At 42.4% G+C, this 23,910-nt stretch overlaps 1 protein-coding gene across 19 annotated transcripts in view; it reads left to right on the top strand.

Moving 5' to 3' along the window:
• The window catches only part of MAPK8IP3 (mitogen-activated protein kinase 8 interacting protein 3), a 77,015-nt gene that overhangs the window by 48,580 nt on the left and 4,525 nt on the right, over positions 1-23,910 (top strand). For 6 of the 19 annotated variants that reach the window (XM_058849347.1, XM_058849346.1, XM_058849345.1 and 3 more), the window contains 20 exons: positions 186-203; positions 2,594-2,651; positions 3,604-3,756; positions 5,450-5,531; positions 7,263-7,414; positions 7,997-8,053; positions 8,514-8,684; positions 10,098-10,224; positions 11,034-11,129; positions 12,364-12,525; positions 13,481-13,646; positions 14,104-14,289; positions 14,899-15,082; positions 15,860-15,979; positions 16,249-16,329; positions 17,007-17,074; positions 18,158-18,306; positions 20,741-20,912; positions 21,013-21,126; positions 22,339-22,377. In XM_058849347.1, the coding sequence (XP_058705330.1) occupies positions 186-203; positions 2,594-2,651; positions 3,604-3,756; positions 5,450-5,531; positions 7,263-7,414; positions 7,997-8,053; positions 8,514-8,684; positions 10,098-10,224; positions 11,034-11,129; positions 12,364-12,525; positions 13,481-13,646; positions 14,104-14,289; positions 14,899-15,082; positions 15,860-15,979; positions 16,249-16,329; positions 17,007-17,074; positions 18,158-18,306; positions 20,741-20,912; positions 21,013-21,126; positions 22,339-22,377 (2,355 nt within the window). The remainder of the gene's footprint in view (positions 1-185; positions 204-2,593; positions 2,652-3,603; positions 3,757-5,449; positions 5,532-7,262; positions 7,415-7,996; positions 8,054-8,513; positions 8,685-10,097; positions 10,225-11,033; positions 11,130-12,363; positions 12,526-13,480; positions 13,647-14,103; positions 14,290-14,898; positions 15,083-15,859; positions 15,980-16,248; positions 16,330-17,006; positions 17,075-18,157; positions 18,307-20,740; positions 20,913-21,012; positions 21,127-22,338; positions 22,378-23,910) is intronic. The other 13 variants (XM_058849365.1, XM_058849351.1, XM_058849360.1 and 10 more) reach the window with 10 other exon arrangements.

Genomic DNA, 23,910 nt, shown 5'->3' with positions numbered 1-23,910 from the left:
GCAAAACAAGATAATTTTCTACCAAGCATCACATGTGCTGGCACCACACACTGTACATGTGCTGATGAGCTGCTCTGTTTGCTGTTTACAGACTGGTACTTAATGGCTGCTGTTTTTCTCTTCCTTTCTTCCCCTTTGTCCCCATCTCTTTCTGTTCCCTTTCTCGTATGGGATGGCTCTCATAGTACGGGATGATTTCTTTGGTAAGGCGAAGGCCTTTTTACTTTTTTTCCTTTTCTTTTTTTTTTTTTTTTTTAATGTGCATTTTTTTCTGCATTCCTTTCATCCACTCATCATCCGTCCATATGCCTTGTATCACCTTGGTTTGGTTTTTTGTGGTAGTGGCAGCACCTCTTCAAAAAGCAGGATGCAGCTGCTCTGTTGAGGTGGTTTGGGGATTCTCGTCTGTTTCAATGTCATTGATTATCTGCTTTGATGCTTCACATTGTTTTGCCTGGCTGTGGGATAAAGATGGTGTAGGTGCTCTGCTGGACAGGGCTCTGCCCAGACCTCATATCCCTTTGCTCCATGCCCCAGAGGGTTGAAGAGGTCTCCTTATAGTCTCTGCACACTGAAAGTTTTCTTCCCATGAGCAGAGCTGTCCTATTACAGCCTGTGCAAAATGATCTTGTAGCGCCATTCTGTGGCTCTAGGAGGCTTCCTCCTGTTCTTTATTGCCGAAGGAGCCTTTCTGACCCTCTAGGTGGTTCAGGCATTGGGCTGTCACTGCATCACACACAAGTAGAAGCTGTGGTGAAGGATACTGACGGAATGCTATGTGACCTTCAGTTCTGGAATGATAGCTCACCCTCTTCCCAGAATTAATTTCTTTCCCAAAAACAGCTGCAGAGAGGGATGTATGACTCAATAATATGAAGGAAAAAGATTTAATTTAAAAAAAAAAAATATATGGGGATGAGCTTTTCCCTGGATGCTCTTCAGCACCTTTAATGTTATTGCGCCAATTTAATGCCTTACAGGCTAAATATTTAATTGGTTATTTGTACAATCACTAAAAACGAGCAAGAAAATAATTTTTTAAACAGAAGACTTCTGGGTCTTCTGACCTACATGTGGCATGTCATAAAAAACAAGGGCTAGAGATATTTCACCTTACCAACCCAAAATACACTGTAGTTTGCATTGCAATTAGTGTTTCTCACTTTTGTGCTGTTGGAATATTCTCTAACACACATTGCCTGAAACATCAAAGTGATTATCTGTCACTAATTTTTCAAAAGTTTTTTGAAAATGCTGCTTCTTACTCATTCTTGCTGGGAATTTGCATTTGTAATAAATTCATCCTGTGTAACTGTGGGAAAAAGACCTGTGTGTTGGAGTGTTGTGGTGTTTTCTCACTTATCATGTGCTGCCATGTTCCTCTAACTTCCATTTAATTCAAGTTTGTGTTGTTTTTACTTTCTGCAAATACTAATTAATCAGCAAATGATGTATCATGAAGATTGTTGATGTCTTTGCTGTGGAGGAAGAGAGAGTTCAGAGGGCAGGACAAATACTGATTGTGGGGAGACTTCATGCTCTGGGACCTGTGGTGAGATATGAGCTGCACCCCTCAGGACTGTCCTCCAACAGGGAGAGGCCTCTGCCTTCAGCTCTCAGGTGGTCTCTGTTCCTTACCGTAGGACAGAGGCTGACCCTGAGACTCAGCAAGTTCCTGGCAGTGGAAAACAATCCAGATGTGCTTTTGGTCCCTAAATTTCATTTATTTTATGAAATACTGAATTTGACCTTCACTCTTAGCCCCAGATGTGTCAATGTTCTTGTAAACCAGTCTGCAGATTGCAATTGTACATGGATGGCCAAGTGCAAGTGCAGAGTGTCCGCTGTAGGTGTTGAGTGTGGTTCTGAAGTGGTGGAACTGAGACTTCCCATTTTAAACACCTGTGAAAAAGCAGTTAGAGCTGTAAGGGTACAGGTACAGGATTGTCCCTGTAGCAAGGGACAATCTGCAGTCCTATTAAATTGCTCTAAATAAACTAAATTAATTGCTATTAAAATTACTCAAGCACAAGGTCAATAATGGGTAAGCCTTTCATATGCATGAAACTCTTCACAACCATGATCCCAAATCATGCAAACAGAAAATTTGGCTTATACTAATAAAGGAAGAAAATCACCGGTGTGCAGATCAGGACAGCAACTTGGACAGTATTCTTCTATTCTCTGTGGAAAACCCATAAAGTCTACCTTCATTCTGTGTGAAGAATGATAAAAAATGTTTGCAATAGCTCATGGCTGAACCAGGAGTTACTGCCTTGACTTCCCTGATTGGTATTAGTGAAGCTCTCCCCTCTGTCCCTCTCAAAGAGGTCTGTGAAGGTTGGGGTGAGAAGCTAGGTCTGAATTTGTATTCTCTAACAGGACACATGGATGTCTTTGCTGGTGCTGTTTGGTCATTCAGCTAGAGACACGCCACTCTCCACACAAGACACGCCACTCTCCACACAAGACACAGTAATCTAGGAAAGCCTAACAAAAGTGATTTCTTTTCCTCAAGCATAAGTTAGGCAGTGCCACAAAAGCTGCATGTTTCTAGGAGAGCAGGTGAAAACTGCCTGGCCTTTCTTTTCAGGAATGGGCAAAGAAGTGGGCAATCTGCTGTTGGAGAACTCTCAGCTGCTGGAGACCAAGTAAGGAACTGTCGCATGCGCTGACCTACCTGCCTGGTTAAAAATGAAATGTCACCTCGGAGTAGGTCTTGGTCAGAACTCCTACCTCACTTTTTTATCTAAATGGTTGTCCTGAATACTTGTTCCTTCACTTGCAGAAGAAGAATTGCTCTCCTGAGCTATTTCCTTACTGTTTTTCTTTCTGCAGGCACTTGGATAAAGCCTCTAGGCATGTGCTGGTAGGGCCTGATGTCATCTGAGATCAGTTGCAAGGTTTAAATTAACTTCAGTGGGAATCTGTGTGTTGGTCTGAGCCTCTGTGAGGATGTTGCTGATAATAAGGTTTTATTTGCAAGGTTTGTTATTAGGAAAAAAAAAAAATATTGTCACTGTTGAGTTCTCAAATATTTTGTAGTTGATGAAGGAGAAGCAGACAATGTAATGGAGTTTATTTTTGAGAAAAGCTAGTAAGCCGGGAAGAGGAAAGCAGAGTACGCCCAGGGGAGCTCTGGAGAACCTACTGTTACGGGAAGCTACTGATTTTATAAATCTAAGATGTTTTGGAGCTGATTGGAAATGTGTATTTCTATTGCCATCATCTGTAATTATCCTCAATTGCAGATGACAGCAGTTCTGAGAGATGTATTTCAGACTTTAATTCTGTCAAAAACAGATAGGTTGCTCTACACATGCCTTCTGCAGTGTTCTGCCATTTTCCGAAGGAGAGGTTGGTTTGTTAGTCAGGATACAGGAATGGACAAACCTCATCCTGAACAATTTGGGTGTTTTCTCTGTTCTTCTGCAGCTCCATCTTCCCAAAGTTTAATTTCCCTTGAGTCACAGCTGAATTGAATTGTTAAACACACTTGTTTCAACTGTCCTTGTAGTGCCTGGGACTTTAGTTAAAGGTCTCTTTTATGGACAGCTGCTGGTTTTGGGCATTTTTGCTTATTGTCCCTTTCACATCTTCAAGAAATGCTTTGAACGTTGTGAAGAATGATTTGATTGCCAAGGTGGACCAGCTGTCTGGGGAGCAGGAGGTGCTGAAGGGAGAACTGGAAGCAACAAAGCAAGCCAAAGCCAAAATAGAAACCAGAGTCAAGGAGCTGGAGGAGGAGCTAAAGAGGTGAGTGATTACTCCCCTGCCCCAAGGAGCTGGGAGCAAGGAGTGGTAAGCCCATCTCCTGTTTTACTCTGTTTCACTCATGGGGTTAGCATTGACATCTAAAGGTACTTTAGAGAGCACAACAGGGCAGGATTAGTATTCTGAAGCAGCTAAAAACCCAGGCTCCCTGGAGTGAAGCATTAAAGGTTTAAATTTGCAATTAAAAGGCAACCAACCAACAACAACCAAAACCACCCAAAGAAAGGGAATTTCAAAACCAATAGTTTTGAAGGAAACTGCCAAGAGCTTGATCCTTTTGGCAGCCAGCCTAGCTCTGAGACAAGTGAACGCCCATTTAGATGCTGAAAGAGTTCATACAGAGTTACACAAGAAATATTTAAATGCCTGTATCAGTAATTGTTTCATTGCTCATGTAAAGACTGTGAAGAGGCAAAAAGAGTTTCTAAAGTCTGATACAGGAAGATGCTACTTTTTATCTTGCTTTCAAACTAGAGAAACTAAAACCCAACTGCCCAGCAAAGCCTGGGATGGTTTCACATCCATAAACGCAAAGCTGCCTCCTGGAGCTCGGAGCAGAACAGTTCCATTGTGGCTGGCTGTGCTTGACTGCAGGTGCTCTGGGCAGAATACACAGTTTGTTCTCCAGCTGGAATCTAAAAGGTGCTGTAGTCTGAGCTCAGAATCACCAAGAGTAACACAGTCTGGCCTCTTTGTTGTTCAGTATCACCCTGTATTAGGAATGGTGAAGTAGTACGGCATGACTCTCTTAGCTGTCCAAGAGAGCAAAGTTTATTATTCTTAATCTTCTTTTATACACATGTTCAACAAGGTCTGAGAGGTAAAACTCTCATTGGTCATTAAAGGTACACATTGCCATCATCTGTTAAGTGGAACACCACCCCTTGACTGTTTTCCTAAAAACCACCTGCAAAGATTGTTGTCCTTTACCAAGGACTGTTTGGATTCTTTCTTATGCTTTCTCAAGCCAGAATATGAAACCTGTGTGACTTAGTTTCACACAGGCTCTGTGCTCCCTGCCTGCTTTCAGCATCCATAGTTCAGAATGTCTGAAATGGAAGTAGTCTTGCAAGGGAGATTTCTTAAATGCCTTTTGTAATGCCTATAAAATAGGAGTTCAAAGAAAATGAAAAATGAAATGAAAAATGAAAATGAAAAATGAAAATGAAAGCACTTACTTAAATACTTTCAATATTTGTTGACAGGGTTTGGTGTTCTTTATCATTTTGGCAAACTGTTCTTCACATTGAGGGCTTTTTTCACTGTATTGAATCACAAAGAATCAGAGAATCTACTGAAATCAGAAGCATTTTAGCCAGCATTTTCCCTGTTGGAAATGGCTCGGTTCTCATCAAATATTTGAATATCAAATATTTGAATGTAGATGCTGGTTCAGAAATAGAAACTGGCTGGATTCTTCCAGTGATCATTATTTTGGTGCTCACAACAAATGTTTGAAAAAAATGGGGTGAGATTGGTGAAGCTGTTAAGAGTAATGTGCTGGAAGAGGGAGGGAAAATGCCAGAAAAACATCTCAGAATTTGTACACTTGGTACACATGGTTTGAGATCACTCCCTTGTGATGGATGCAGCCAGACTTCCCGTAGCTGGTTCTCTTCCCGAAGCCAGCCATGGTGTCACTTGCTGTTTTGATCCCTTTCTTCCTGTTTCCTAGAGTGAAATCTGAAGCAATTGTTGCCCGACGAGAGCCCAAAGAGGAGGTGGAGGATGTAAGCAGCTATCTCTGTACAGAATTGGTATATGACATTACTAAAATGCCTGTGGGGAAAGGGGGTTGATTTACTTTCCTATATTGCTTCATGTATATGAGTCCTGAGATGCAGATTGATGTGCCTTTGTTAGCAATGAGGGCAAGGGTGGTGAATGGGTTGTGGCTGATGAGCATGAAATCCCTTTATACAACTTTCAAACCAGAATCTGGCACAGAGGCGCAACCGACCCAGTGGCAGTACTACTGTGCAGGATGCAGTTTCTCCAGCTGGGTGCTAGAGCACTGCCCTGTTCAATACCATCCTAATTTAGAATTAAAACCTAATGTGAAGTGAGGATTCCCTCAAGGTGTTATGATTGTCAGGGTTCTCCAGAAGAGCCTATCCCCATGTTGGCAGTGAAGATGTAGCTGTGAGGACATCATGCAGTGAAATCCAGCTTATGCAGCCAGCTTTGCAATGGTGACTACCACCATGTCTTAGTGCTGTGTTTTCCTTGTTAATTCTTTTCCATAAGCCAGTACTGCCTGTTAGAGCGTACAGGCAGAGAAGGCTTGTGGGCTGTTCTTCTAGGACAGCTCTTGAAACTGTTTTGGCTGGGATAGAGGCTTTTCAACAAAGACCGGTTTAGCTGAAAAAAAGGCAAATCAAGCAGTAACAAGATTGTACTTGTAAATGTCCCTGCTAGAGAATTCAATAGAGTAATAATAAGGTAAAACTTATCAGTGTTACTGTTTTCTTTCTTACACAAGGTATCAGAGCAGGTTCTGTTTTAGCCTAAATCTTGTGACTTAATTGGAGTGAACTTTTTGTCTGTTGAGAATTTAGGTAGATTGGAACATTTTCAGGTTGTGCTCATAAGCTGCTGAAGAGAGTTGGATTTGTTTACAGCTGAACAGACAGGAGGTCTGGTTCTTTTTTTAATTTAAAAAATTCCTTTTTGTTTATACAGCTCTTGTTTTGACTAGTCATACAGATTTGATTCAAAGTCTAGGGAGGCTAGAGAGTAACTGGGTTAATTTGTGCTGTTCCAGCTCTCAGTAGCACTTACCAGCCAGGCTGAACTAGGGAATTGCCACAGTGTAGCACAGCCCTGTGCCACCTCCTAGTAATGAGTTTCCAAAACCCATGCAGTTTATATTTTGGGCAGATATTTTCTGCAATTTAGTCATGTTGTTCTCATTTTCCACTCTTCAAAAGAGGCTTTCACTCCTGTTGTTCCCAACCCAAAGCTGCCTGTGCCCTCATTGGAAGGTGAGGTTGTCTCACCAAAGAGGAAAAGATATTTCCTTAGTTTCCTCTATCCTATCTTTATCTTTCTGTACTAACAGAATACCTCCTTCCAGTCCTCCTGAGGGGGAAGATGGCATTATGTGGTGTGCCCTGCTGCTTGTGACTGGCTTTGCTACTGAATTAAAACTTTGGTTTCCAAATTTTTGGACCAACAGGCCACTGTCAATTCTTACCATTCCTTGCAGACTATCAAAGCACCTTGTGGGCAATAGTCCTACACTGAGGTGTGTATATGGGAGGGCTGTGTGTTCAAGTTGGTGGTGATTCTCATTCTAATTTCCATGGGTTTGCTGAACACCCAGAGGTCCACGGCCATAGTTGGGAGCTGACTGTCTGAATTAGCTCCTCATATGGGGAAATGGGGGTGAAATCAAACAGGACAGGGGAAGAACTAACAGATATGTGTCTGTCCCCTGACTTGCCCGGTACTAACCTCAATCCCATTCCATCTTTTGTTTGCTGAAGCAGTGCTCCTCCCCTCTGCAGGACAACATTCCCATTGCCCAGCGCCGACGTTTCACTCGTGTGGAGATGGCCCGGGTCCTGATGGAGCGCAACCAGTACAAGGAGAGGCTGATGGAGCTCCAGGAGGCTGTCAGGTGGACAGAGATGATCAGGTGAGGCTGGGTGTTAGGTAGCATCCCTGTTTAGGACAGAACCTGTTCATGTTTTACCTCGTGGTCAATGCAACCCCTATTAATATAGGGTTGAGATGTACTGGGAGTTTTCCAGACTGTAGATGCTTCTCTCCTAATACCAGTTCTTTCTCTCTTGTTCTTGAACCTGGGCTGCAAATCTTATGTTGCCACCGTTTGGAGACACTGGACAGTTGTTTGTCTTACTTGTTTCTTGTGTGCTTATTAAACTGGGAGAAGCTCTAGGGAGGAGTATTGCTCCTGATTGATGAGTTCTAAAGGCTACAGCTTGAAGTGACTCTAATGCTGGGGTCCCCGCACCGTCTGTGGCAGACAGTGTTACAGAGAATTGATAAAACTTCATGTTAAACATACTTACTTGCTTTTCACCTCAGCATTGATACTTAAAGTGGAGTGGTGTGCTTGCATTGAAGACCAGTGCATGTCCCTTTCCCTGGTGTCTTGAAACAAGTTAGAATGAATTCTGACTTTCAACATGGCTTCCTTAATGGACATGACCTCATGCTTGGCAGAGATTAACTTGGTTCTGCTTTTTGTCCATAGAGCTTCCCGTGAGCACCCATCCGTCCAGGAGAAGAAGAAATCCACCATTTGGCAGTTGTAAGTTCTTTGGTAGTTCATGCAAGATAAGGAAAAGGGGGAGTGTTGCTGTTTCTACTTTAGACAGCAACTTAGTAGACTCTGACATTAATGTCAGATAGAAGTGTTCTTGACTTAACCCTTTTGCCTTCAAGGACTCAACCCTTTGTCCTTAGTGAAATTAAAATCAGATCTCACCATGCACATTGATTTTGTTTCACAAGCTGAAAAAGATCATGAGTATCCTGGAATGGAAACTTTCATACATTCACAGTCAGTTGTAATAGGTACCTATTTCTGGAAGCTAAAAACACCTTGTGCCAATCAAACCAAGGATGTAGGTCTGGGTTTAAAGTAGAGCAGTTTTTGTGACAGGCTTACAGCCTTTGATCACAGCCTCTTGCTTCCCCTTTTGTGTATCTATGATGCCTGTCTCCCCAGGCACCTTTTCTCTTACTTGTTGGTCTTTTTCTGTCCCTAGCTTCAGTCGTCTGTTCAGCTCTTCCTCCAGCCCTCCCCCAGCAAAGAGGACCTACCCCTCTGTGAATATCCACTACAAGTCTCCCACCACAGCGGGGTTCAGCCAGCGGCGCAGCCACACCATGTGCCAGATCTCCTCCAGCAGCCGCACCCTTGAGTTCTTCCCTGACGAGTGAGTTGCAGGGCTGTGTGCCAAGCCAGGCTTCCCTGCAGCTCTCCTAAAGAGCAGCAGTGTTTGAAATAAGCTGTTTTCCACTTTGGAAACAGTGTATGTGATGTTAATATGTCTCTATTCTCTGTGGTTTATCTCCCTGAGCTTTCACTCATCAGTTACTACATGGATGGGTTCAGCAAACCTTGTCCTCCCAAACATACAGTACCCGTGGCTTTCCAGGCTATGATGGATCATCTCAGCAGGGACCACTGGAGCTCAAGTTGACCCCAGTCTAGTTCTGCACTTGTATTTGCAGACTGGGATGGAATGAAGGAGGGTTTTTGTGGTGGAGTGTGATGGCAGCATCAGGACAAAGGGATGGAATGTCTGCACAACGCTTTTGACAAGGGGTTTAAGTGAAGATAAAAGTTCTTTCTGCAGCACATTTAAGTTCCAGTACTTGGTTTTAATCTTAGGCATGCTAAAAATGAGCCTCTGGGTATTGCTACTACAGTCTTACCCAAATTCTTTGTGTTGCTGACATGAAAGGAAGAAAACTCTTCAGTGCTTTACAAAACTTGACATGTTCCACCATTGAAAAGGTTGTGTGGTTTCACATGGGGTATGTTTTTATGGAAGGACTTTGTAGAATGTGGTGGTAAAGTAGGATAACTTCTACAATAAAAAAGATTTGTTGAAAAGACACTGGATCTTGTAGAAGGGTAAATTTAAATGTTTTAGATACCCACTGCTCTTACTCAGTCTTTTTCTATAATGACATCTAAGTATTTCCCAGCAGTGCATTACATAATGGGGCTGACCACAGGATTTAATATTTCTGCTGATGTTGTTTGTACCTCAGATGATACTTTAAAAACCTTTTGAAGGCTGGGGCCTACAAACAACATTTATTTACATTAAAACATGTCTAAAAGCTCACAGATCAATTTTTGGTTTAACCTTTGCCAGTGCAAAGCTGGAGTTGTTGGAACCAGCAGTTAGTGCACATTTTCCTTGTCAGCAGAGAAGGCTTAAAAATGAACAAAAAAATTCATAGTTTACTATAATGAGGAGAGGAAGAACTGAAAATGCCTTACTGATGGAGACATTAGATTAATAAATTGTAACAGCTCAGCAAAAATTGGTGTGATCTCCTAGATAGTTTTCAAGAAGGATTATTTTCTGTTTCTGAAGGGCTCTTGGAACATCATAAAAGGTGATGACAATGACTTGGCTTGCCGTATCGCTCAGGTGACAGAACTGCCTGTATCTGTTTCTCAATAGTTTTTTTTTGTCTCTGATTCCCTACATCTATTTTCACAGCTGGATTTGGTTTTCTGTGTGTGCCCTCCCCAATACTGGCCATACTCCCTTCACCCTCAGCTCCTCTCTTTAACCATCAGCTGGGTGACAGTGTGCTTCTCTCCTCAGTGACTGTACGTCCTCGGCACGCCGTGAGCAGAAGCGAGAGCAGTACCGGCAGGTCCGGGAGCATGTGCGGAACGATGATGGGCGGTTGCAGGCTTGTGGTTGGAGCCTCCCAGCCAAGTACAAGCAGGTAGGGACCATGCTTTGGACAAGCTGAGTGGGATATTAACTAAGGACCCTAGTCGTAAACTATTTGATTTAGAGGTACCATGTGCATATTTTTTTTGTATGATAACTGCACAGACCAAATTAATGTTCTGTATAATTCCACCAAAGTCAATGGAGGGACATTGCTCTGCAAGACAATACTGAAACTGCAAAGTACCCTAAACTAAAAGTACTCTAAACCAGAGTCCAGTTGTTTATCTTAAAAAAAATATTTTGTTATAATTGGGCTGGAACATTAGTTACTTCATTTATACTCTGGTAACTTTAACAGTCATTTAGTATGAAAAACAAATGCAGTTTATGCCCACTTCTTCCCATCAGTAACACAAAATCAAACAGCATCAGCCTCATTTGTTGTTACAGGCCTCACTTTTAACTGGTCAGAGACCCCCTGAATGGGATGAGCCTGGCAGCATGGCTTGGAGGTTTCAGGCCATAGAATCATTAAGTCTGGAAAAGACCTTTAAGATCATCAAGTCCAACTGTCATGATGGAAGGGACTGCTAGTGTCCTGACTCTTTGAAGGGAGCATCTTTTCTCTTATCAGCAGAGCAATGTGTAGCCTCTGTTTGCCGTCACTGGGGCACTGATGATTATAAGATGGTCTCTTGGGTGCACTGCTCCTCTTAAGGACTCTGTTTCACACAAGATGTGATAGGAAGTCTCAGCAGCAGCCACCTCGGGTTGGTTCTGCCACATTGATTCCACCTCTCTTTCCATATCCTGGTGTTTGCAGCTTTATACTGTCTTTTTTGTCTTTTCTCCCCCTAGCTGAGTCCCAATGGTGGTCAGGAAGACACTCGCATGAAAAATGTCCCTGTGCCTGTGTACTGTCGCCCACTAGTGGAGAAGGATCCAACTATGAAGGTATGTTGTTTCTGCTTACCATGCAGTCCAGAAAGGGGACATGAAATAAATAAGCAAATAATTTGGGTCACTAATCCTGCAGTTTTTACAATTTGTATTCTTTTGACAATATATATTTCAGATTCTATCTTCCCACTTCCTTTTTCTGAATGGTGGTTTGCAGTGAATGTAGGAAAAAGTATTTTAGGACAAAATTCTCACCTGGTTCTGGTTGCTAGGTCCCCTGCTGTTTTCTGACATCTTTTGCTTTTTTGAGATAATTCATCAACAACGGCAGCATTTTATGCTTCTAATGCTTTTGCCAAGACTCCTCAGGGTGTAATGGAAACTGATATAAAAATTTATGAAAATGACCAAGTGAAAGAAAAAACATATTTTATCACTCCTTAGGTTCTACTGCTGACCAGAATTCATTGGTAATAGGCCAGTATTATCTGGAGTAGATTTTTGTGAAGCCATGTCTATTAATACTAGAATGTTTTGAGTAGAATTGCAGTTGGGCATAAGTGGTCATCTGTGCAGGTGGCAGACTTAGCTGCTGTAACTGATTGTTTTGAAATGGCCAGTTTGTCATTACTTCATTCAGAGATGATTTTCAGAAGTCATCCTGATGCTTAAATTGTAAGAAAAAAATTATGCTGTTGTTTCTAGAAGGTTCTAGGTGTGATCTTTAGGTAATGTTCTGTGTAGCATCTTTCCATTAAGGTTTTAGATAAATCTAGTATTTGTTTTTGTAGTCCTGTTCCAAGCATTCTCTTAAGAAGCTCTCTGGAAATAATTCATAGGAGGGTTAGCTGGATTTGATTTCAGAAAACTGCTTATGTGGGAGCTAAACCAGTAGACTTTTTCCACACTTCCAGAGATGGGGCAGCCACAGGCTTCTCTGGGCAACCTGTGCAAGGGCCTCACCAGCCTCACACCCTCACAGGGAAGAATCTTTTTCTAATACCTTATTTAACCTGCCTTCTGTCAGTTTGACCACATTAAGCATCTGCCGTGTCCTGGCTTGCTTTGCTGCAGTGACTAAAAAGCAGTGAAGTTGCTGGATACAGAGATCCTCTGTCTTAGCTCCATCAAATTGGATATCTTCTAGTAGAAATCATCAAGATCTGGTGTTTCCAACTAAATGTTTTAGATGTTTGACATTTGACAGTTCTCCACAAAGGTAACTGAATTCAAAGAGATCAAGGAGCCTGCAGAATTCTTAGTTCAGATTCCTGCTTCTGTTTCTTAGCTGTGGTGTGCAGCTGGAGTCAATCTCTCAGGATGGAGACCTTTGGAACAGGAGCCTGGGAATGGACAGAAACTAGATCCTGGGCATGATCCCCTCACCTGTGATAGGGAAGTGGAAGGCGAGAACAACAAAAGTAATCATACATCTCCTGAGAAAAAAAAGGTCAGAAAATAAAATGGATTTTTTTCTCTCCAGTGTTTTTTCTCATTTCATCCCTACCATACCCCCTCTCTGAGTACCTTTGTACTATGCCATAAAATATTCTTGTACTTGTGGGGCAGTGTTGTGGTGTGCTGGCGCTTCTGTAACTTTCGGTGTGATTTGGGAGAAATCATCTAGTATAAAGTTTTCCAGCCTTTGCTTTTGAAATGTTTGGAATTTTGAAAAAAAACCTAATTAATAAGGTCAATTAAATGCTTGATGAGGTTGCTAGGAAAATTACATAGCCCTCATCATTGTAAATTAAAAAAATAATAAATACATTGAGGCAAAGCTTTTGTTAAAAGAATAGAGTCTGTGAGTCCATTTGGGCCTTTTAAGATTTAATCCATTTCTGGTTTTTGGCAGTCTTAAGTGATTATTTGGGGTTTTTTTCCTATGTAAAGAACTAAGCTGTAATTTGCAGATAATAATACAATATTTTATGCTGTCTGGTTTGTAGGGTTTTTCTCCATACCTGTCTTACACTGCTGCCTTACACTGCTGCCTTATACTCTCCCAACAGCAGCTTGCTTAAGCTGACCAGTTGTCTGCATCCCAGATTCATGGCATTCTGAATGACGTGATGAATATTCAGTGATACATTTTTCAGACATCTCAACAGAAAAATTAGTGACAAAATTGCTCTTGCCCTAAGGAATCAGACACGCTCTTTGGCCAGTGCTTTGGATACTAGTGCAGCAACATGAATGGAATCAAATTAATAAAAATAAAAATTAAAATATAACTGATTAGACAACTACATAAAAGAGAAAAATTTCTTTTATCATTCTACTGTAGAATAGAATATATAATTTAAAATAAATTACACTGTGTGTAAATATTGCCAAGCACTGTTTGGCTCAGGTTGATCCAAGAGGACTGCTGATCATGCCTGTGTGTGTCTACTCTCCCAAAGGCAAAGGAGCTCCATGAGATGGATGCCACATCCAGCCGCGTCTGGATCCTCACTAGCACACTGTCAACTAGTAAAGTTGTGATCATTGATGCCAACCAGCCTGGCACAGTGGTGGACCAGTTCACTGTCTGCAATGCTCACGTGCTCTGCATCTCCAGCATCCCTGGTGAGTGCAGCCCAGGCTGGGGTCTGCATAGGGTCACCTGCCCCACTGAGGAGTAACAGATGTCCTCACTTCAGAACTAACCTCTGGGATTTGTTGTGTTCTGTAATGGTTCCTCAAAATCATAACCTAGATGTTGCCTTCCTGTAGGACTTTCTGTGGAGATCCCTACCTGTTCAGTGTTCAGTAAGTCATTTCTTTGGTACACAAAGGGTGTTTTTTGGAAGCAGGAGTGAGCCTTGTCTGGTGTGGAAGGGCTCTGTACCTGCCTTGAATGCTGATACTAGGCATGAGGGGATCTGCTGTGGATCAGGCTGCTGATGGATGCTATGGTGCCTCCCCAGGGTAGTGAACCACAAGGATCAGAATTTCTCATCATTAGGGTGACCTCAGGAGTACAGCTAGATTAAATTAGCAGTGACTGCTTGATTTACATGGGAACCTGTTCTTTGCCCTTCAGCGGCCAGTGAGAGTGACTATCCCCCAGGTGAGATCTTCCTGGAGGGGGATGTGAATCCTGAAGAGTCAGCTGGAGCAGATGGTGTCTTGGCAGGGATCACGCTGGTGGGCTGTGCAACCCGCTGCAATGTGCCACGAAGCAACTGTTCCTCGCGTGGGGACACTCCTGTGCTGGACAAGGGACAGAGTAAGTTTTGGGATGTAAAACTTAGTAACATTTCAGTTATGGCTAGTCCTGTATGAGCTCATGGTATAAGAGCCACATCCTCCTGTCCCCAGGTTAAGCACTTCAGAGGCCTCCAGAATTTTGTTATTATGACACAGGGGTACCAAGGGCCCTTATGGTACATTTATTTTTATAGCAATCCTTTTTTGTCTGATTCACATGCTGCAGCCTGATTGTGGGAGTCATGAAGCAAAGTATTTTGGCATGTGAGATGTTTGCCCTGCTACAGATGCAGCTGTTCTGATTGCTTTGTTCCCTGAGCCTTGGAAAGCCAATTAAGCTCACATGCAAATCATACTGCTGCCCTTGCTGACTCCATACTGTAGTGACAGTCTTGGAGCCCTTCCAATGCTGTGCTGTGCTAGTCACAGATTAGGCCTCACTTCAAAATAGTGTGTATTCCCATCCAGGCAGAAGATACTGAATGAGCTGCTATGTCTGTGGCACATGGTCAGGGGTTGATTGAGTTTGGCAAGGGAAGATAAATTAAAAAATTGACAGCCTGATGTCTACATAGTTAACTCACCAGCCTATTCTTCAGAATGTCTCACACTGTTCATTGTCCTCCAGATGAGGTGGCTCCTGTCTGCAATGGGAAGATCAACCAGTCTCAGTCTACTGAGGAAGCAACAGAGGCTACAGAGGTGCCGGAGAGCAGTGCCAGTGAGGCAGAGCCAACACAGGCCCGGCCTGGGCCCCTCACTGAGCACGTGTTCACAGACCCTGTCCCAGCCCAGGCTCCCAGGCAGAATGGGTAGGTGGGCTGGGGTCAGAGTAATGGTTCTGTTCTATTACTAATCAATTATGTTTTCGTAAGCTTTGTGATAAGAGAAGCAAGCAGCATGATCTGATAGTGTTAGTCTTCTGTCAGTTTTGTGCCCAAGTAATATTACAGATGGGATAACAGGGAAAGAAAAAAATGAAATGAAAGCAGATGTGGCTCAGCCTGCAGCTGAAGGTGTCAGCTGTTAAAATGCAGATATTTGACCTCTCACTATGAATTTAGACCTGTGGTTAAGGCAGATCTCCCAAAGTGTGTGTATACTTCATGTTCTTATTGAAGGAGCTTACTGATATGTGTATAGAAATGATGACTGATTTATTCTGGTAGTACCTCTGATGTGCTGTAAAATAACCAAGAAAGCGTATTCACCGCTCAAAAGTTCTTAAGACAAATAAAGCTGATGTGATGGCCTGAAGAACGGGGTGGAAGTCTTGGATAGAGATTGTTCCCGAATGCCCATGTTGTTCTGAGTTGTTTCTGTTGAAGCTAGAAATGAACAGAGAAAATATTGTTTGTGTAATAGTCTTGCTAAACACTCAGGGTCTATAATTTGAAGTATTTTTGTAAGGGGAAGAGAAAGGAAATACTGTAAATTACAGATTTGCAGTTGAAAACTACCGAAGAGAACGGAGCAGTTTGTGTCTTCAAGGGCCCAAACCTGTCCATGGGTGCTGGGCTGTGGGTTTAGGTGGGCATTCTGTGCACTCCTGCTGCAAAATCTCTAACGTGGTTCTTTTGCTTCTTCAGGGAGAATGGGCAGCTGAAGATGGAGCCAAGCACAACACTGCCAGATCAGGAGTCAACCAGGGATGCTGGGACCTGCACCAGTGCCGCCCCCACCATGTGGCTGGGAGCTCAGAACGGCTGGTGTGTTCCCCGTGGGCTGGTAGATCTTTGTGTCACCTCCCTGCTCTGGGCTCTTATTTTTCATGACCACACACATTTTGTTCACTGCTTGTTTCTGGAAAAGGTTTTCATTCCTCTTTTCATTGCTCAGCTCACCATAGTCTAAGTGTTTTAACATCACTTTCTTATCTCACCTCCACCTTTCCTACCAGAAAGGAAGTATGAAACCTGGGCAGGCTGAAGTTGTGGGGCCCTGCTGCTAACCTTCCACAATTTGCTCTCTCTCACAGGCTTTATGTGCACTCAGCTGTGTCCAACTGGAAGAAGTGTCTGCACTCAATAAAGCTGAAGGACTCTGTGCTGAGCCTGGTGTAAGTGTGCGTTCCAAGGGACCCAGTGGAGAAGGTTCAGGGCCTGAGAAATGCTGCAGAGGGGGTTAGCAGCTCTTTGTCGTGGACTTACAGAATCACAGAATGGTTCGGGTTGGAACGGGCTTTAAAGATCCTCTTGTTTAAACTCCCTGCCACAAGCAAGGATACTTTCCACTAGACCAGGTTGCTCCAAGCCCCGTCCACATCCCCAGCCTTGAACACTTTCAAGGATGTATTAGCCACAACTTTTTCTTTGCTTTCCTAAGTGCATTGTTTTGTGAGAGAAGTTTCCCAGGATTTTTTAATGGGAAAGCCTCATACCAACCCATTTTCCTGCTCAGTTGCAGTCCTGACCCAATTCAGTAAATACATGACTAGCAATATCAGGAAGAAGTGGGGCAAAATTTCACTGGGGGGTAAATTAGGGGGAATTTGTTGAAATTGATGGTGTTTGTGTTATGAAGGAGAAGAATTTCATCAACAGAAAATTTACAGATGTGATGATCTTACTGCAGTGAAGGTAAGAGGTGTAACCTCTTGCAGGATGTTCCTGCAGTGCAAAACGGACTGGGAATTTTGGAGACACTGTAAAGATGGTGTGTATGGATGGCAGGAAGAGTTTTTGAGTCCCTCACTTCTACGGCATTTTTTATGTATTTACTATTCTCTTATTTCAGGCATGTGAAAGGGAGGGTCCTGGTTGCTCTGGCAGATGGAACACTAGCTATATTCCATCGGGGAGAAGGTAAGAATCAATGTAATAGAGAACACAAAAATTGGCTGAAAGTGTAGCAGTGGATTAAATGCTCTTCCAAGGTAAGAAAGTTGCTGGCTGCTGGGGTACAAACACTGAGTTAAAACACATAGCTATTGTACACATAATTGCTGTCCTAAACCATCTCAGATGTACTCTAATACCACTTCCTGAGCTTTTCTGAACAAAAATATGTGTATGTGCACATGTGGAGTAAATTTGACACTTTTAGGAATATATATGCTGTGCACTTGTTTGAGATACACTTAGTAAATTCAATTTCTGGTCCTCTTCACTGCTGTGGGTTTTGTTTCCCTTTGTGGCTTGAGCAGTTTCTTAGCTGTGTTCACATTGGACAACTCATGGTAATTTGCTAACTCTGACTAATGTTGTCATATAAAGAACTTATTTATTCACTGAGTAGCAGTTCATTCAGCAAGCAGAAATAGAGAGATTTCTGGGCTTGTGCAATTCAAATTTTGATTAACCTTTTGTCATGAGCTCAAGCCTGACCATTGACACATCAAAATTGTTTCCATCAGAAATAAGATAAAGCTTCATGACGTAGAGGCCTCCTGTCTGTGAAGGACACAATATCTGGTCAGTTGAAAATATCAGTTGAAAATAAGAGTGAGAGGAGATTTGATTCCTTTTCCTGGATTTGACTCTTTGGGGGAATTATGTTGTACATCTGTGATGTGAGGAAGCCTCAACACAAAGACTGTGTGGCCCATTTCCTTTTAAGTTGCTGCATAGTCTTCCCTCTTCTCCCGCTGTTTTTGTTGTACTTGTTAGAGAAGCCTGTTCACTTCCTTGCAATAAAGGATGTTTAAATTGGCCTGATTTGAGAGCTGTGGGACACCAAACTAAACTGTATCGTTAGATGTTTCGTAAGTGTAAGGCTGTGCACCCAGGAGTCATGGGAAGGTCACAGACATAAGCAAACTGAGCATTTGAGTATCAGCTAAGCCTTTATACCAAGATATATATAGAAAGTTAGAGGATTCTGTTGTATGCTTACATGTCATGCATGTATGTTTACGTGCATCTTTCCACACTTGTTCTTCACCTTAGATGGTCAGTGGGATCTCAGTAATTACCACCTGATGGATCTTGGCCACACTCACCACTCCATCCGTTGCATGGCTGTGGTCTATGATAGAGTCTGGTGTGGCTACAAGAACAAAATCCATGTTATCCAGCCGAAGACAATGCAGATTGAGGTAAGAGAGCACATACGTGTCTATGGGTGCACACACTTATGTTGTAGTTATTCTTACAGTTGTTCTCTGCTGCTGTGTGTGAAATTCAGAACATTTGGGTTATCATTGCTGACCACAAGACCAAGACTGTCAGTCTGGGTCATGTTATGATCTAATCTGCCAGGGGATATTTGTTCCTTCCTCCCTTTGCAGAGCATAATTCTATCAGTCTAAATTGACAATTTTCTTTGCCTTTACTGGGGAGTCTGTGAGGTCATGTACTGTTCAAACATAGGTGTTTGTTTTACAGTGACTCTTCACGTATAATCTGAAGCTTTTCCATATGTAGGCATGCATTAGCTTTGTTTAAATTAATATTTGGTTAAGAAAAAAGAAACTACTTACAGAAATTATTTTTTTGAGAAAAATTGTTAGAAGGGTTTTTTTTGTGCTTGAAAATCTAATAGCTGGCTAGTTTTGAGAATTAATAATTTATTAAACTATTTGGAAACTGTGTCTGTTTCTGTGAAATTCACATTTTAAAAACAGGCAAGCCTGCTCTTGCTTTTAGTTTTGAGGAAATAGTAGTGTTGGTAGGGCCAGCCCCATTCTGTTTTGGCCTATATGGCCTGGCAGGGCTGGGCTGGGCCCTAGCAGTAGCTGGGGGAAGGAATGGAGACTGCGGGGCCCTGGTCGAGATTAGGCCATATTAGTAGCCTAATATGGCTACTAATACTTCACTAACATTAAGCTCTTTTTTTTGGCCTGTGCTGAGTCGGAGTCTGCTGGGCCCTGGGAGTGGCTGTGGGCCAGGCTAGGCTTCTTTTGCTGCGGCCTCTTAGCGGCTGCCAGGCAGAAGAAGGGGCTTAGCACCGTTTATAATTTATTAGCTACTGCCTAGTAGAAATTGTTACAATCTTTTGCAGGCTTGGGTGAGATACTAACTTTTTTTCTACAAAGTTAGATGAGACTTGTAGACTATAATTTTTTGGGGGTGAGAGAAAAAGATAAAATAAAGACACATAGAAGACCATATAAAGACAGTGAGGTCAGTAAAAAAAAGTCAAGTCCTAAGTAGAAGGTGAATGAGAAAATGTCCTAGTATTTAGGCTAAAAGTTCTTTTAGTAAGGCCATAAAAATAGACTATGATACACTAAAATATCACCTTTACTTCATGGGAAAGTATGGGGGGATAGAGTGTTCAAACGGTACATGTGAGCAGAGGCATCCATTAATGAAATAAAGTAAATGTTGAAGTAGCTATGATCTCATGAAAAGTTTGAACAGAAAAAGAAAAATAAGAGTAATAAAGATCCTTTGCTCCCAGGGAAAGAAGAAGACCTCTGTTCCCAGAAATAGAAATAATCACAAAAATAAATAAAAAACCCCTTTACTTTTAAACAGCTCATCCTTAAGATAATACCCCATAAGTTAACATAGCCCATTAATTCAGCTGTTTAAGGATGTAAAAATAAAAAGAGCTTCACAATTACAGATTTTTTTTCCTGTAGCAGCTGCTATTTGTGAAAATAAAAAAAACTACAAGAAAACTGTTCCTTGTAAAGAAGTCTTCATAGCATAGCAAAAAAAACCCCAACTCCTCTCCCTACAAGAGCTGATGAAAAACTATTGCAAAAGTAGTAACTAATTTAAAATCCCAGATCTTGTCTCTACATTGTCAGTTGGGGAAGAAAAGAAGTCAAGCAAAGGGAGGAAAAGGGTTCTGAAAGTTTTAGTCTAATTTTTCTTATTCTTTTAATTTTGTTAATAAAGTTTTCTTCATACCCTTTAAGTTTAAAGCCTATTTTGCCCTCATCCTCATCCATTTCTCACAACAAAAAATAAATAAATGCACTAGTAATTTTAGCTAACACTAAACCCACCACATTACTTATTACATTAGCCAAAAAGTTCAGATTAACAAACCTAAACCACTACAAGGCATTCTGGCACAAAGGAACAGTACAGTTAGCAAGCCCCCAGGATCCCACTAAAGAAGAAACAATGTTTAGTGCCTTTTGGGTGAAAATCAGTACAATGGTGTTGGTACAAATCTGCAAGTGCTTGAAATAATTCTAATCAAGGAGATAAGAAGTGCTGGATCTGAAGTTCACATTAATGATCCAAAGCAGTTTGATCTTTGGAATTTATCCTGGAGTTTTGTGTTTTCTTCTTCTATCAAGTACATTGAAAGCTCTTGGCATCTAAATGTTCTTGCTCCTCAAGTGGTCTGAAAAGACTGTCAGCTCTTCAGAGCTGCTATACAGCTGCTCAAGCAAAGGATTTTTTTGTGTACAGTAGTGAACTGCTGGGATCAGCTGTCATTAACACAGCTTTTCTCCAAGATCTTTGGAATCCAAACAAGTGATCTCAGTTGAAAATGGAATGTATGTATATGTGGAGTATAGATAATGGCAAAACTTCTGTGAACTCTCGTTGGTTCGCCTATTTCAGAAATCCTTTGATGCCCATCCTCGTCGGGAGAGCCAGGTGCGACAGCTGGCATGGATTGGAGATGGAGTGTGGGTTTCCATCCGCCTGGACTCCACGCTGAGGCTCTACCATGCCCACAGCCATCAACATCTGCAGGATGTTGACATTGAGCCTTACGTCAGCAAGATGCTAGGTGAGGGTCTGTTGCTTACTGAGCTCAAGGCAGAATTTGCCCAAAGCAGACCTTGCCCAAAGTTATCACTGACTCCCCAACTCTCATTCGTGCTTCCCAGGCACTGGAAAGCTGGGCTTCTCCTTCGTGCGGATCACAGCCCTGCTCATTGCTGGCAACCGGCTTTGGGTAGGCACCGGGAACGGTGTTGTCATCTCCATTCCCCTGACTGAGAGTAAGTGACATTATTGAAAGTACTGCAGCATCTCCCCTAAAAAAAAGAATATTTTAGGTGGTACTTGTTCAGCATGGCAGGTGGTTCAGGCAGGCTGATGTTTCCCTGACATTTGACACCATTTAATCATAGCCATGTTCGGGGAGAAGAGCTCAGAGTATGCGCAGCCCTGGACCTTGACAGAGCAGTGAGGCAAACTGATTCTGTAGCTACTGTGAAACAGGGGAAACAAAGCTTTGGGAATTGTAGTAAGTCTCCAAAAGGAGGCCGTGGGATGAGAGGTCACCAGGAAGATCTCCCCGGAAATTCTATTTTGGCCTATTCATCCAAATGTTTCCATAGCAGTATTTTCCAGAAACTGAGCTTAGAAAAGCTTGATTTACTCAGATTAGGGCTCAGTTTTATCAGTCAAGTAGAAATAGGTATCCTACACTAAATCCAGCCTGGTGAGGGGACCCAACAGTAAGAGTAAATAGGTGAATCTCTGGAGCTGGAAGTTTAGTTGAAGCTCTTACTAGTCCTGTTCTGTACCTGCCTGTCAGCATCTTATTTTGAAGGTTTTATCCAGGTCACCATGGGGAAGTAGGATTTGAGGTTGATTGCAATTGCTGTCAACAGAAAGTAGACAAATGTATGTTTTCTCACCAATGCCCACAGGAAAGCTGAGAAGCAAATACCTCTTGTGTAAAAAGAGCAAACCTCTTGTAATCCTCCTGAAAATCAGGCTTGGAATAGTCTCCGAGGGCAGTGAAGCTGTATGTGCCTGCGATTACCACCAGGAGGGCAGTGACACAGTCTTGTTCATGCATTGCAATTTTGGTCTTGTTTCTAAGTTCCTTTCTGGAGCCCGTTGTCTTAAGGCTGCTGTCCTTGTTCTGGGTTAAACTTTTTCCCTGCTGTAAACCAATTACTTTATCTTTGTGTGTTCCTGTAAAAAATGAGGTAAACAAGAAAATCTCACCAAAAATGTAGCAGTGGATCCTTGTGACATGGTCCCTCTCCCACCTCAGATACTATGTCCCTGTATGGTAAGAGCAAAGTGAGCAAGAATAGTGTTAGTATGTTAATAGGAGCTTCTGTGGTGGTTTCTCTAGGTTTTATACTATTTTTGTTGCCCCCAAATTATCTCCCAGTAATCACCTTTTTCTTCTCTCCCATCCTGCCTGTCACTTCCCGTGCCCCTCTGTGTTCCCACTCCCTTCCTGTGCCTAGCTGTAGTCCTCCACCGCGGCCAACTCCTTGGGCTCCGGGGTAAGTCCATTGCCTCCCCTCCAGAGCTGTCATTCCTTTTACACCCGTCTCCCTATGTAGTCATTCTCCCACCCTTCCATTCTGCCATTCAACTTCTCTCCATCCATTTTTCCTCATCACTCTTTTGTTTTAAGTTGCGTTAGAAAAAAGCAACCAGAGACAGTCATGTAAAGTATCCTCATTTCCTATGGCTGTAAATAATTTTTTCCATCTCATTGTTGATCCTTCTGGTTTTTTGTGTTAAGAATAATTATTCTTCAGCAGTGGTTCCCTTACTGTGGTAGACTGGTTTGAGATGGGGACTGGAAAGTTTCATTCATTCAGAAGCAGGAGTAGAGTGTTCTTCCAGGGTCTCCCTTGCTCATACTTTGTTTACAAGGATGTTTCTTTTATCAGTTTCAGGCCAATGGCTAGCAGTGCTATGGCACCTGCCAGCTGTAAGTCATCAAACAAGATGTTGAACCCAAGTGGACTTGATAAGCATGAAGAATTGTTTATGTTTGTGCCAGTTAAGGCAGGATCTGAATTCAAATTCACGGCTTTCCAGGGTCAGAAATTAGAGGAGCTTTTTTCTCACTTAAAGACATTCATGTGGCTGTCCAGATGCATTATCAACACGTCTCCACCTTTTAAAGCATATGATATTAGTTGCAGTAAAAATCCAGATACTGTACATACACACTCACTCTCATTCTTCCGTCAAAGTATTTGTACTTGTCCCACCATCCTGGCTTGAGCCTGATGGGGAAAAGTCTCTTTTGTCCAAGTCACATAACTGAAATTCACCCCAAGTTAAAACACAGAACTGCAGATAATTAATGAAGCAATCAACCTCTCTTACAGAAAAGTGAAATCTGCCTGGTTTAATATTGTTCCCATTGTACTAATATGGGTGCATGCAGAAGGAAAGCATCTCCCACCCCGAGCTCAGTGTACTGGTCTCTGTTGCTTGGTGAGTGGAAACTGTCACATTCTCGGAGCTTGATCATGAGGGATACAGGCACCTAAGCCCTTCTTGGAAGCTGTGGATGATGACCATCTGAAAGATGTTAATTGCTGAAGTAGCTGACAATCTGGTGTCATTGTTAAATCAAGAAATGAGGAAGGTTCTCACTCCACTTCTATGATGGCTCTGAGTGGACTGAGAGGCTTCACCAGACCGAGAGACTGCTTTCAGCAGCATGTGTACTCATGACTGGGCATGAGCAAAGGACTTGACTTGGAAGTTGAGCAGCATCACTAATCCAGAGCAGTAATTCTCCTCCAGGGGACAGTGGACACTTTGGGTACCCTGCCAGCTACAAAAGACCAAGATTGATCCTAGGACAGCAGGTTGTTTCTGGAGGCTGGACAGGATCACTGCTGGTGACACCAGTCTAGCTTGCCCCACTCTAAAAGAGAGGGACTGTGTAATCTGGTCTTCTCCATCACATCACTCAAAAAAGACTTTTAAAGAGACCTGCACGTTTACAGGTTTTTCTTCACAGCTCATGAGTTTTCTCTTTGAGTCCCTTCTGTAAAGGTGACTCAAAG

Source organism: Poecile atricapillus, chromosome 14 (assembly GCF_030490865.1).
Source record: "Poecile atricapillus isolate bPoeAtr1 chromosome 14, bPoeAtr1.hap1, whole genome shotgun sequence".
NCBI classification, from domain to species: Eukaryota; Metazoa; Chordata; class Aves; order Passeriformes; family Paridae; genus Poecile; species Poecile atricapillus.
The sequence above is the reverse complement of the archived record's forward strand: the minus strand, read 5'-3'. Positions and strand labels throughout refer to the sequence as shown.